General features: G+C 45.4%; 1 protein-coding gene across 1 annotated transcript in view; it reads right to left on the minus strand.

Annotated features, from left to right (window-relative positions):
• Nucleotides 1-12,881, minus strand: part of ERN2 (endoplasmic reticulum to nucleus signaling 2) — a 1,116,259-nt gene that overhangs the window by 65,668 nt on the left and 1,037,710 nt on the right. The window contains exon 20 of the mRNA XM_069647392.1: nucleotides 6,121-6,244. Within this exon, the coding sequence (XP_069503493.1) occupies nucleotides 6,121-6,244 (124 nt within the window). The remainder of the gene's footprint in view (nucleotides 1-6,120; nucleotides 6,245-12,881) is intronic.

Here is a 12,881-nt window from a genome sequence, read left to right on the forward strand (position 1 = left end):
CTTCTGACCTGCACCGAGAGGACGTTGAGATGGAGCAGATTATCCTGCAACGTGGTCGCCTGTATCTGGCCTTGCTAAATCCTTTGCGGCTAGCAAGCTTCGCCTGAAAACTCGGTCAAACAAACAGCCGCCGTTTCTTCTTCATTGCTCTTCTTAAGGTCGCCCATCTCTTGCAGTGTGGTGGCGATGGCACTATTCCTGCACGTGCTGCTGGCAGGGGAAACAAAGACAGGGGGCTGCCTGCCCTCCTCCAGATAGGCCAGAATTGACCTGAGGGCAGGATGCCCCCTTTGAAGCATCAAAAGGCCCTTTGTCCCCCATCCGACCGGATGGGAGCAGGGCCTTTAATGTGGGCGTCCGGGGCAGGGACTGCCTGTTGTCACCTGCCCCTGTCACCTCCTCGCAGTTGTGGGCGCCCTGGAGTCTGGTTCCCTATTGTGTTGGGGTCTGGTGGCCTACCCTAACACGCGCATGATAAGTCGGCTAGCACCTGAAAGGTATTGCCCACGTCCGGGCCCACTTCAAAGCCCACCTCCCAGCTTATGTCCCTGGGCCCTCCACCTCTGGGGAGGGCCCATGTCTATTCCCCCAGGAGAAGGTCGCTCTGCTGGATGATGCCCCAACTAAGAAGTCGGATTTGCAGATGATGCTTGCCGAAATTAAGAAAGAGATCATAGACAGTACGGCAACTTGTTAAGGTGCATTGCTGAACTAGATATACATGTGATGGCAGCAGAAAGGAGATTGTATGAGGTGGAAACCACCATCTGTGATCAGTCGTATGAACAAGCCGAAATGGCAGAGAGCTTGCAAGGGTTGGAACAGCAACGAAACAAGAGAACATTGAAAATAGACTGAGGCGGAATAACATCTTGCCGAGGAGGATCCTTAAACAAATTGCTGAGAGAGATCTGGTGAAATAAGTTACAGCATTTTTTCGGCAACTTCTAGATATGCCTCATTGATAGTGCTGGACAGGACACATCGGGTGTACTCCACCTTCCAACAGAACAGAAATCTAACTCTGGATGCCCTGACGCGGGTCCACCTATTCCAGCTTAAAGACATGATTATGATGGCGGCATAGTGAATAAAATTATTCATAGCCTTCTCCAAGGCCCTCGCTTTGCTCGGGTGTACCTAGGCTCAGGCTGCGGGCTGTTACCAACATGGGGGTGATGGCTATAATGTACGAGATCCCAGCCTGTATGCTGGACATTTCAAAGGTAAAGAATCTGCAGATGAGACATTAATGGCCCTCATTACGAGTTGTCCAGTGTGGAATTAACGTGCCGGTATTACCGTATACCGGCACGTTTCCAAACCAGCCAACTAGTAGTTTGCCAGTGAGGTGGCTGGAATGACCTCCAGCAAAAATCTTGAGGTCAATCTGCCACCTTACTGGCAAAAATATCTGGTATTACTTGTGCGGTTATACCGGAAATCTCCCCATGGAGTCCTATAGGACTCCATGGAATGGGAATTTACTACCGTTACTTGGAATCTGGTAGACTTCCACTGGAACGGGTGACAGTAATGGTATTACCACCAGGATACCAGCAAACTCATAATGAGGGCCATTGTATCCATTAGAACCAATGTTACCTCCAAGTTACGCAACTAGTTCTTTGCCACCTATAAGAAGGATGTCTATGTTTGCATTTACTTTTGATCCACAGGTCGCATTGGTTGTGATTGGTGACAGCAGACAGGAGTAATCGTGGGAGATCCACAGCTATAATTCTTCTGCATAGTGCGCTGCTAAATTTTAGTTGTGGCAATCATAATCAGCTAAGTCAGTGGTTACATGAACATTTTTGATGCCTTTGGGGATCTGTACCTTGCAAGATGGCCTTTATCCCTGCAATTAGATGGAAAAGAGACCACTTCATTATAACACTGCCTTTTCTGTGCCATTCATGGTGTGGTGTATCTCTGAAAGGAGATGGTGGTTCAACAGTATGAAATGTGGGCCTAAGAAAGTAAACATTTTATGAAACATTTTTCTTTCTGCAGCTTTTCTGTGTGCCTCAATGGGAACCTCACCATATCTGCTTACTGAGACCTTTAACAACTCATCTTGGGAGCACTGATCAATCCTTAAGGCAACCAGCGCAGGGGAACCCTGTCCACCATTTAAGCCTATTAATAGAACTACTAATTCTTTAAGGAGAGTAGGGCAGGAAAACCTGGTTTTCCCATTGTTTTTGGCGTATGAGTATTTTTCACATCCTAAGGGAGGCCAAGATTGGCTGGGGTTAGTGGCTGTGCATCTTTTACTTTTTATCACATGGTAGTCAGTGCTAAAAATGGTTGGCCATGTTGCTAAAGGCCTGTCTTTGAGCTTCACTGTCATTTTGGCTGTCTTCCTCCAAGGCAATGATGTGGCCATAGACAGACATCCACTTTGCAGACTCTGGCCAGAACCCATGAATTAGCCTTTTCTGTGCATGAAACCGATTCAGGCCGAATACAGGACTCTAGACAACCCCACTATATATTCTGGACCTTGTGCAAAGTCAGAGTTGTACTTGAGCTGGCTGTCCAGGATTGGACGGCAGCCCAGGTTTTGAATAATGCAAGTCCCCCTGTAGGTTGCTTTGATTGAATGCAAGAGGCTGGAAAGAGAGGCTGGAAGACTGCTGCTTGGAACCTCATTGCCCAAGCATCTAATGCGAGGCAAAGCTCTGCTCTTCGTTCAACATGGGAGACCATCCATGGGGGCACTCTCCCTTAGGGTGCTGGGTATAACTAGTCCTGCATTGACGGAATCACCCATCTACAACTCTGAAGAGTTGTGTACCTGTAGCTGGATAAATATATCCGACGTTGAGACTTCAGGATTGGATGGATCAGGCACAAACCTTTGCTGTGAAAATTACTGTGCATCCTCCTTGAAGGCCCTGAACATCACCGCTCTGCTGCGGTTGCTCTTTACCAAGAAGAGGAGTCCAGCTGGAGCCTGAATCCTGACGTCTTCCATTGTCTTGCCTGAAGACCCTGTGTGGGGCTACTCCAACTGCTCCTTTCGTATGTGGCCTACTGTGGGTCACACTGTCATGCAAGTGCAAGCAGAAGTTCTTCATCTTTTTAACTTGAGTTCAGCCTGGTGAACTTAAGAACCACTGAATCGCCGGACATAGCAGTCAAGTTTGTCATTCAAAGAACATTGCAACTGCAACTCTTGGACCTTCAACACTGGAACCTAAGGTTGGAGCAGGTGTCGTTCCCCAGCACCTCAGACTTGCCTGTGTTGGTGTTCGTTCGGACTGGGGCACGAAGGACTGGTTTTGCCTACCTGTTTTGAGGTCATGCTGATCCTATTGGCTAATATTGGGAGTAAAGTCCTTCCCTGCAGCTACCTTTGCTTTGCTTTTGATGGTGGAACCTGGGCATAGGAATCCTGTGTTGGGTCCATCTGGACAGGTGGGATTGATAGCTTCCCCTTTTCTTTTCAGGAATCCTACTTTAAGTCATATGAATTGTACTGCCGACTTTACTATCGCTGCTGAGAGTCCTATTATTCCCTACGGGGGAACTTTGAATAATGTTATAATTCCCCCAAAGTAGCCTCAACTTACCTTGAACTTTGTGGGAACCTTATTCATAGGTTAGGAATTTTGATTCATTACGTTTAGCTACTGGTGACCACCAGTACTGTCCAATTAAGTAATAACTCCTGAGTAGGGGGCAAGATACATTTCCTGAGCCAAACACAGGTCTTAACGAGGGCTCCTGTGCCATTATCAGTTGATAATTCCACCCACAAAGGTGGTTATGGACACCAAGGTGGTTATAGCAATTAGTACCCCACACACACACAGATTTGTGAGGCGCTCATATCATAGGATTGGGTACTTACACTTTTTTTCTCCAGAATTTGCCATGATATGGCTAGGTCCATTACAGCAGTACTTGGGAAATGCCCATTTCTTGATTTGGAGCTACGTGTATCATGTATTAACTTCAAGGTTTGTGTTGTTTAGGATATGTCAGCGTATTTTTAAGCAGCCTTCTCAGATGTTATACCTTAATTGTGCATATAAATGGGCAATGTCTTTATCCTTAATATAAGCACAGACTCGCATGAGATCATGCTGGTCTTTGCCGTTTAGCAAAAATGTGACTTAGTTATCAAATTTGCAGAATGTACTAGATATAAATCTACATTATTTAATAATGATGTTACAATTTGCAATTTGAAGTATTTCAGCATTACCTCCTCATCCCGGTCTATACTAGTAAGGAGACTGGGTCAAGGAAGATGAGGACTCAGAGAAATGAAGAATACTAGTAAGTGATCGTGGCAGTACTTTCTCATCCCAATCACCTTGCTAATATAGTCACTGGGAACTGGAAGATGTGAAGTCCGTATAATGAAGGTTACCGGTAAGTAATCAGGGCATTTTGCTGTGTTGCAGGAAGCAATATATGTAATGCGTCCAATCATGCATTCACTATAGTACCGTTTCAGATGAATGCAAAAAGACAGTTGTTTCCATATTTCCTAACAGTGCTAGAGGTCTCTTACAGTGACGCAAATGTCAAGCAACATGGTCAACTCCTAGTGTTATTTTCCAAAGCCACTCCTGCTGTGGGCCCCCACTGTGGGCTCCCACTGAGGATATCTTGGCCTATTCTAATGGTATCAGCTGTAAGTAAACATATATTACAAACTCTCAGGGAGAAGGAAGGTGAAATCTGCAACTAGGCATGTGGCAGACAGATTAGCTGTAAAAGAAAATAACTATCAGCAGGCTCTGCTCAATTTACATCTCTAAAGCCCTTGCAGTACAAGGGCGTAATTTAACTTGCTGCCCAACCTGCATTGCTGCTAGAAGACACTATAAATAAGCTAATAAATGGCAGCCTAAATAGAATTGCAAGCATTTTCACAAAAGTGCATAAACATGTTACAATGCTTCCCATGCATAGCCCTATACAATCTCTCCGCATCCCCCCATTGACTACTATGGTCTAGCGGTCATGTGACAAGATATCAAGTCCTGATAATTCACTTTTTAAATTGGGCATCATTTAAACTTTTGTTTTACTAACTGTATAATAATCCTGCTGTCTTTCTGTGTAACCTTGTTCAATCAGTCAAATTGACTCCTCCGCCTTTTTGTTAATCCCTTCTGCATGGAGCTGGAAGGCGATTATGCCTCGTCAAAGCTCCAATCTAATTAACAGTATTTGCTAGATTTCCTAACAGATTTTGACAGATTTATGTCTTCTAGATGCTTAAGCACCTCTGAGATGGTAACTAGATCACAAGCATTTGTACGTATAATTTCACTCTGCCCCTGATACTGCCCCCGATACTTGGAATAGTATACTTTGCACCTGGTTTAAAAATCGGACAGGGATCAAGTTAGAAACTAAGAGATTTAATTTTATTTAAAGTAACTGACTGGGTTTAAGGAAGTCCATTATCTTCTGTTTGGGCAATTGAGTGAATCTTATGTAAAGATATTAGGGATAACATCTCTATCCATTTGGACTACTTCTCCAGTTTTTTGACCTCTCCTTTCTCATCCATAATCTCAACCCTACTCTCAATTTTTGATTCCGTGAATAAAGATTGCTTTTTTTGGTATTGAAGATAGGTTCTCAATGTGTTGTGATTGATTTTATGGGTTTCTATTTTGTTTTTTAAAGCGCAGACTGAATCCCCTCCAATCACACCCTTGTTTTCTCAGAGTACTTCATACTCCCATTTTACGCATGTACTTTTTCTGCATCTGTTTACATCAGCCAAACCCACCTGTCCTTGTGCATTTCTGCCCCTTCACCGTCCCACGTTTGCCATTTTATCCTTGCAGATTTAGGAGTCATGAAATTCAATTTTGTGTTTTCTCTACTGAAATCGCTGTTTTTTCCAACAAAAAGTTATAAATAATATAATATGGTCACATTTTGTGATGCAATATTTTAGCTTTTAATATTATTTGTGATAAATTCTTATCTGCTCTCCATCCCTTTCAAATCTTTTATCCTCCCTGCAACCTTATCTACTCCTTCGTTATGCACTTAATCTTCTAGTCTGTTACTTCTTTTCTACTTGCTTTTCTGCCATCCTTTCCTTTCTGTCAGTTCTCTCTTCAGATCTTTAATCACCTGTTTGCAGTGGGACGGATATGTGCAGCCTCCAGTTTACTCTGACCACGGAGCGGGCGTCAGATTCTAAAGCCTGCATGATTGGTCCGTCAGGTGACTCCTTCTCTATACGATCACTGATATCCTGAAAGACAAATGTTAGAGAAAATATAAGACTTCATCCCCTTTGCAGAGAGATAGACAGCTGCAATCTAATTTTAGCTTCAGTAATTAGGCGGTCTTTTAAAGAGACTTGCATGACAAGCTGAAACTCGACATCCCTATAACAGATCACAAAAATTCCATAACACAGTACAGGGCCTACTAATATAGGTTACAGATCAATTGCCATACACTATTAGACAAGTAAAAAAAATAAATAGCAGAGACAAGAGGGGAAGCTCCATATGCAGCATTGCTACAACAACACCTGCACGCATAACCAATAAACAAAGAACTCAATATATAACCAAAAGGAGCACCAGAGACTACAACCGAGACAAAATATAGCAGCAATGATTTGGAGAATGACCTGTAAAATAACGAGGGGACCTACATTGTGACCAATCAGGGAAGTGATAGTTTCATTTGAAACAGAGACCAACCTCCATTTATATTCAATCATACTACAACTTTTAAGCACAATGGTGTTTGGTAATAAACATTTTAAAGATAACTAGGGTGTATTTGAATATTTATTTGAATTAATCTAAACCACATAAGGAGCTTTATACCTTTTAGGAAGATACATATAAAAAAAGGTTAAAGCCACTTTGTATTGACACAGGCAATCAGGCTTCCAACCATCACAGAAAAGGGCGATCTCTCTAATGGCATAACTTGTCTGCAGCTCAGGGTTTGTTTCCATTTCATAAGCCACTCTAGTGGATTAGAGAAAAAGAAAGGCTCTGATGCAGTGACCTAGATAGTGGAATGTGTATTGCTCCAAATTCCACTTACTAAACGTACAGAGACAGATCTGGGCTCTCACAGAATGACTTTACTCTGGATGAAAAATTGGTCTAATATTGTGTCGATGCAACGGGGTTCGTAGATGGTGCAAAGAATTTGCACTAAGGGGAAGCAGTCTGCATAGTGAACTGGTACCAGATCGAGCAGGTATGCTGGGTACAGACAAAACTAGGCTGTGGTTTGACCCCAGGGCTTTAAGAGAAAAGGGACCCAAAGGATGACTGCAGCATTAGTATCTATAGACTCATTCTAACTGGACCAACCAAGCATAGATGGGTGGAAACTGACTATGCTCAGACAGGAGCCCCAAAGGATTGCTCCCTGCTAAAAGTTGGGACTTAGCCCTGAGATACGTCCAATGCCCAGTAAGGACAAATGGGGAAAATAGCCCATAAAAGTAGAAGGGAGTTTTTCTTTAAACCAAGATCACCTTGGTTTAAAATGAATGATCTCTAGAAAATCATGCATAACAGTAAGGTGAAAGTGGCGGCAATGTAGGTTCACCCGTGAATGCTCCCAGCTAGCCTGAAGCGGAAAATGAATGAAGTTAAGGGCTTTAAAACCAAATGACAGAGGATGAGTCTATAGTTGTGCAAATCGAGAATTACCAACAATCGTTCATGATTTCAGGAATGTGTGATCAACTTTATTGTCCCTTTTGAATCCAAAGTAGAGACTCTTAGAAATACAGTAAAAGCAACCACCCTTCAAATACTTCAAGTCCCCACTTCTGAGGTTGGAGATTACGTGAAGCAGCAAACCAATTTGTTTTGGGTGTGGAGGTTCTAGCAGGATCTAGGGCATTACTGTCATTGGGGTCCACGGACAGTCCACTAGAGGGCCAGGAAATATATTAATAGGACACAAAGAACAACCATTATGGTACTGCATAATGCCTGTGACGTGTGGTGTAACCGAGATGCTATGCGGCAGGATGCTTGTCTGCTCGCATTAATGTCATTATTAAGTAAGAGGTGAAAGAAGATTTAATCACTAGATATAGTGCAGAAATTAAGTATTAGAAGGTTGGACTTGGTACTATCATTTCCACATTGTAGCTAGATGGAATACATCTGGATGTGGAGAAATATTCAAATTAAAGCGCTGAGAAAAATATCATGAAGCTCAAAGTTATGTATATGAGACAGAACCAGTCCTGAAGAAGATGGTCGAAAGGGAGTTCACTTAATACCTTGGCATCCGATAGTTGACATTTATCCTAGTTCCACTGAAACAAGTGTGGGCATAGTTTGCATTAGGAATGCATAATATATGGATAGTGTGGTTTATTAGTTTGGTTCATCTCTCCTGTACCAAGATTGTCATTAGATGCTCATACATAATGACATATAAAAATCATATACAAAGATGTATTGATTGATTTATAAATGTGGTGTGGCCTTTCTGTGTGTGGCTCGAATGATTTGAAATTCTATGTATTGTAAGGGTGCAGAAGTAAGGCTCGGACACAATTGTGGCATGTTTTTGGGTATAAACCTTTATTAAGAAAAGGGTTGGAAAAATGCCTCTCTCTCCCTAAAGCTAAGAGAAAATGGGGGTCATTCCGAGCATGAAGGTAAGGTAAAAACCATGCCGGTAATGATTTACCGGCATGGTTTACCGCTCCATGCTATTCTGACCCCTCAGACCGCTAATTACGGCACCGTAAACTACAATGCCGTAATTATCGTTCTGTGGTCTTGCGCGCGCCCGACCATGCCGAAATTAGCGGCATGGCGTAAACGGGAGATGATCGCAAGTGAGGAGCACACGTAAATAACGGCCTCCCCAATGCCGTAAAGTACCTTAGCGGCATGGAGTACATACAGGCATCTCAGAGAGGTGCACACATTCATCACAGATGAGGCTATGGAGTCTGCCACAGCAGAAAAGGAACACACCCACACACCACCCCCCCCTCCCACACCAAGATGACACCAATAGAACCAGCAAGGCGACAACCACAAAAACTTCTGCAACTACACCAGGCCCCCACTCTGAGGAGACACAGGGGTAGAAGGAGGGGGAGACAGGCCCTGCATGCAGCACCAGTGCAGCCTCCGTCACCACCCCAGCAGCCCCCATGCACACGCAGCATGTCCGGCCACTCAAGGAAAACCCTTAGCAGATAGACACCCCTGACTACCTTGACTGTGACACCATCACCACCATATTTCGCCAGAGACACAAAGAGATAAGCGAGCAGCATACAAATATACAGTGCTAACCTGGCACAAGTGAAGGTGTTGCCTGTGCCCCACACCCATGCCACAGGCACCTACCAGCACACAGTGGCACCCATGCATGGCATGTCACAACCGTCCATTAGACGGCCACATAAACAAGTGCTGTTACACCTCCCCAAGCACACAAGGGCCTACCAATCCCCAACTGTACTCGCGCTTGGACCTTCATTGCGTGGCACTTGCCTCAGCATTAGTTGGATGGGGGGATGCGTTGGATGGGGGGAGGGCAACACGAGAGGGTGCCTTCGATGGCCCTTGGGTCAGTTTGAATCATGCAATGGACATTGCCAATGTACACTGTGGACACTCACCTCCTTCGGCAGAAGTCGTTGCCCCGCACTCCATGTTCCCCACGCCCTCGATGGATTCTGTGCCAATGAGAACCGCACAGGTCTCCTCCCATGGCTCCAGTTGGACAGGGGTACTTGGTCCGCCTCCCGTCTGCATGGCCTGACTGCGGTTGCTGGAGAGGAGGCCCCGCACCCGCACCCGCAGGTCATCCCACCGCTTGCGGCAGTCCCTGGGGGTGCGGGGGGTGTTGCCTGCGGCGCTCACCCTCTGTGCAAGTTTGGCCCAGATGTTCTTCTTGCGGAGGATGGACTCCCTCCGCATGTCGTTGCTGAAAACGACATCGGCATGCTCAGCCAGGAAGTCAACCATGGCCTGGAGTTCCTCGGGGCAGAATCTCCTCTTGCGGATGCGATCCGCAGCCTTCTTTGGTGCTTTGGGCATGTTGTGAGTTGTCTGGTCCTGTTCCCTACTTTAGTTAGCTCACAAGGGTGCTGGCGGATGAAGATGGCAATGGATTGTGTTTTTAAAGATGGCCGCCGCTCTCCTTCCCGTTCCTGTGCGATGACGTAATTTCCGGTTCCTTTTTTTTTAGCGGTGGCTGTAATTTACATTCTCCGTAAATTACGGTCACCGTTATGTACTGACGCTACAGCTTCCAAGGCGGTGTTGTTATTTACGCGTCGCAGCATGCCGGTAGGGGTTTTTCGGGTCGTTTTGCGGCAGGACGCTCGGTTCTTTTCCGGCATGGCGAAAAGCGCGTGTCCGCGAGCTCGGAATGGGCCGCAATTAGCGATCTGACGCCAGCCCGGTGTCGTACTTTCCGCCATGCTGGAAAGTACCGGTACTTACCTCCTAGCTCGGAATGAGGGCCATTGTCAGGAAGTCAGAAACTAAAAATTCTGTCACTGTCGTGTCTCAAAACCAACGTCAGTCCCTAACACGAATAACACGAATAATATAAAATAACTGTGCAAGGATGACCTCTTCTCAAAGTAACAAGTGTTCTTTGTGTCTTCAACCAACAAAAATGTTCCCAGTCTCTCTGGTAATAAAGTGACAATGTTACTAAATTAATTCCAATGTTAGGGCTTGTGCTCCTTTCCCCTAGATTTCCTCTCATTTTATGCCTATCCCTTTAGGGCTTCTGAGCCCCCTTTTCACTTAGATAAAATGTCACTGGGCAATTCATAAGGTAATGCGTCTTGTGTTCGTACTTCTTTATCCTACCAACTTAGCACAGTTTGCTATCAAGCAAAGGATTCCCTTTGTCAGTTCCAGGGTTCTTTACCCTATTATTTTCAACATCTCATTTGGGTGCTAGTCCCAGACTTGCAACGGCTTGGTTCACTCCCCTGCCAAGCCAGTGTTCGCACATGGACTGACTTTCTTTCACTCACAGGGTCCCAGACCCTCTTCACTTTAAACTCTGATTTATCATATTGATGCAGGTCCCACACTCGCACTTCAGCATAGTGTCTGCTTGCTTTACTTCCTTGCAAAGCATGCACCTCTTCCTGCTTTACTTTGTTTGCATTCAGGTCCCAGACCCTCTCGACTTCTTATTAGGTGCCAGATTACAGGTGTTTCATAATGGGAGGCATGTTATCAGAGTGGATGCAGCTCAGGGGTTTTGGGAAGGTTTTGTGATTCCCTGTCTGTCTCTGGGCACCAAGGAGGTCCTCCCTGAGCCGGTGGTTAATGGGTCCAGGAGCAGTATCAGAATGACCCCCTGGTCACACTCCTTTGGTTCCTATAGCATGGCATGTGTCAGTCAAAGGGTGGTAGCAGGAGGTGGAAGTGGTAGGGAGGAGGAGGTAACAGCAGGTGATGAGAGCAGTCCACAGTCAGAATTGCAATCTTGCAGCTTGACAGGCTAGCCCAAGGCAGGACCAGAATGTTAGATGAGGAGCAAGAAGCAGGCAATGAGAGCAGAGGAGGAATAATTAGGGCAACCAAGTCAGGTGTTCGGAAAGATGTTCTTTTTACTGCTTTCCTCCCATAAACATCTATGGGACGCTGTTTCTTTTTGTTATTGCTTGCTTTGCTTTCTGACCTGACTTCTTTGAGGTAACTAAAGCCCTCCGCTTTACTTCCATTGCTTTTGGTCACTCTTATAGGGAACTGATCAGTCCCTAAAACTATCATTACTTGGAGATTGTCCTCATTATGAGTGTGTCGGTCCGGTAACAACGGTGCCGGTAAGCCTACCGGCACCGTTGATAGCGGTCCGGCACACTATGAGTCTGTGGGCGGGTGCTGCCCCGGCCGCCGGAAGCACCGGCACCGTTATTAACGGTGCCGGTGCTTCCATCATCCCCATTCCCATCGAGTCCTATGGGACTCAAATGGGAATGGGGATTAACATTTTTTCCGGCGCCTGACTTCCAAGAACACTGGGGTTGTAATCCCCTGGTGTTTCCGGCAAGCCAGGCACCGGAAAAATGTGCAAGTCCGGCGGCAGCCCACCGGTTTTACCGGCATGGCTACTGCCAGACTTGTAATAAGGCCCTATGTCTCCCTGATTGAATTTCTTGTATTTTGAAATCTGCACACATAATCTTGAAGAGAAATGTGGCTAGGATACTTTGTATCCTTATAACATTTCATTTTGCAGCTTTATGGTTACAAATACACTGAGTCCAGGATGGCCTGGTGGCAGTGGATACTTTTCTACTGTGCTTTTAACTTTTTACTTGTGCATTCTTGCATTTTACTCAGTGGTATAAGTGTAGCGAATAAAGTAGGTATTGCAGCCGGGGCATTGCAATTGTCTAAGTGACTAGTAAATAAGGCTTCTATTACAACTGTACACTTCCACAGGGACATGAATGGACAAATCCTCTATATTGTCATATATGGAAAGCCCTTTCTCTGGCAAAGTGTCTTCTCTCCTGCGCAAAGTGGTGGTCTGTGTGGCCAGATATGGGGGCTGGGACTGTCTGGTCCCAGTCCACCTCTGTGCCACAAAGTGTCAGTTGCTGGGTAAAATGTTTGCCCAGTGGCTGATCATGATTTGACAGCCCCGCCACTTTGAATGTTGTTAATCCTTACCAATGGTTATCTGGTGGTGACTCCAGTTTAAATCCTGGATTAGAGGAGGACTCCTCCAGCCATTTGAAAGATCATAATTGGGGCCAAGACCCCTATGAAGTGCAGCCCACCGAAGACTGGTGGAGGACGTCGCAGGTGACCAGCATCTCTTACATCCCAGTCCCGGTGCAGCCCTTCTTCAACCCCTGGCTGATGGGAATAACCTGTCTCAACCCATGCTCG

Source organism: Ambystoma mexicanum, chromosome 2q, assembly GCF_040938575.1.
Source record: "Ambystoma mexicanum isolate Mex_15411 chromosome 2q, UKY_AmexF1_1, whole genome shotgun sequence".
NCBI lineage: Eukaryota > Metazoa > Chordata > Amphibia > Caudata > Ambystomatidae > Ambystoma > Ambystoma mexicanum.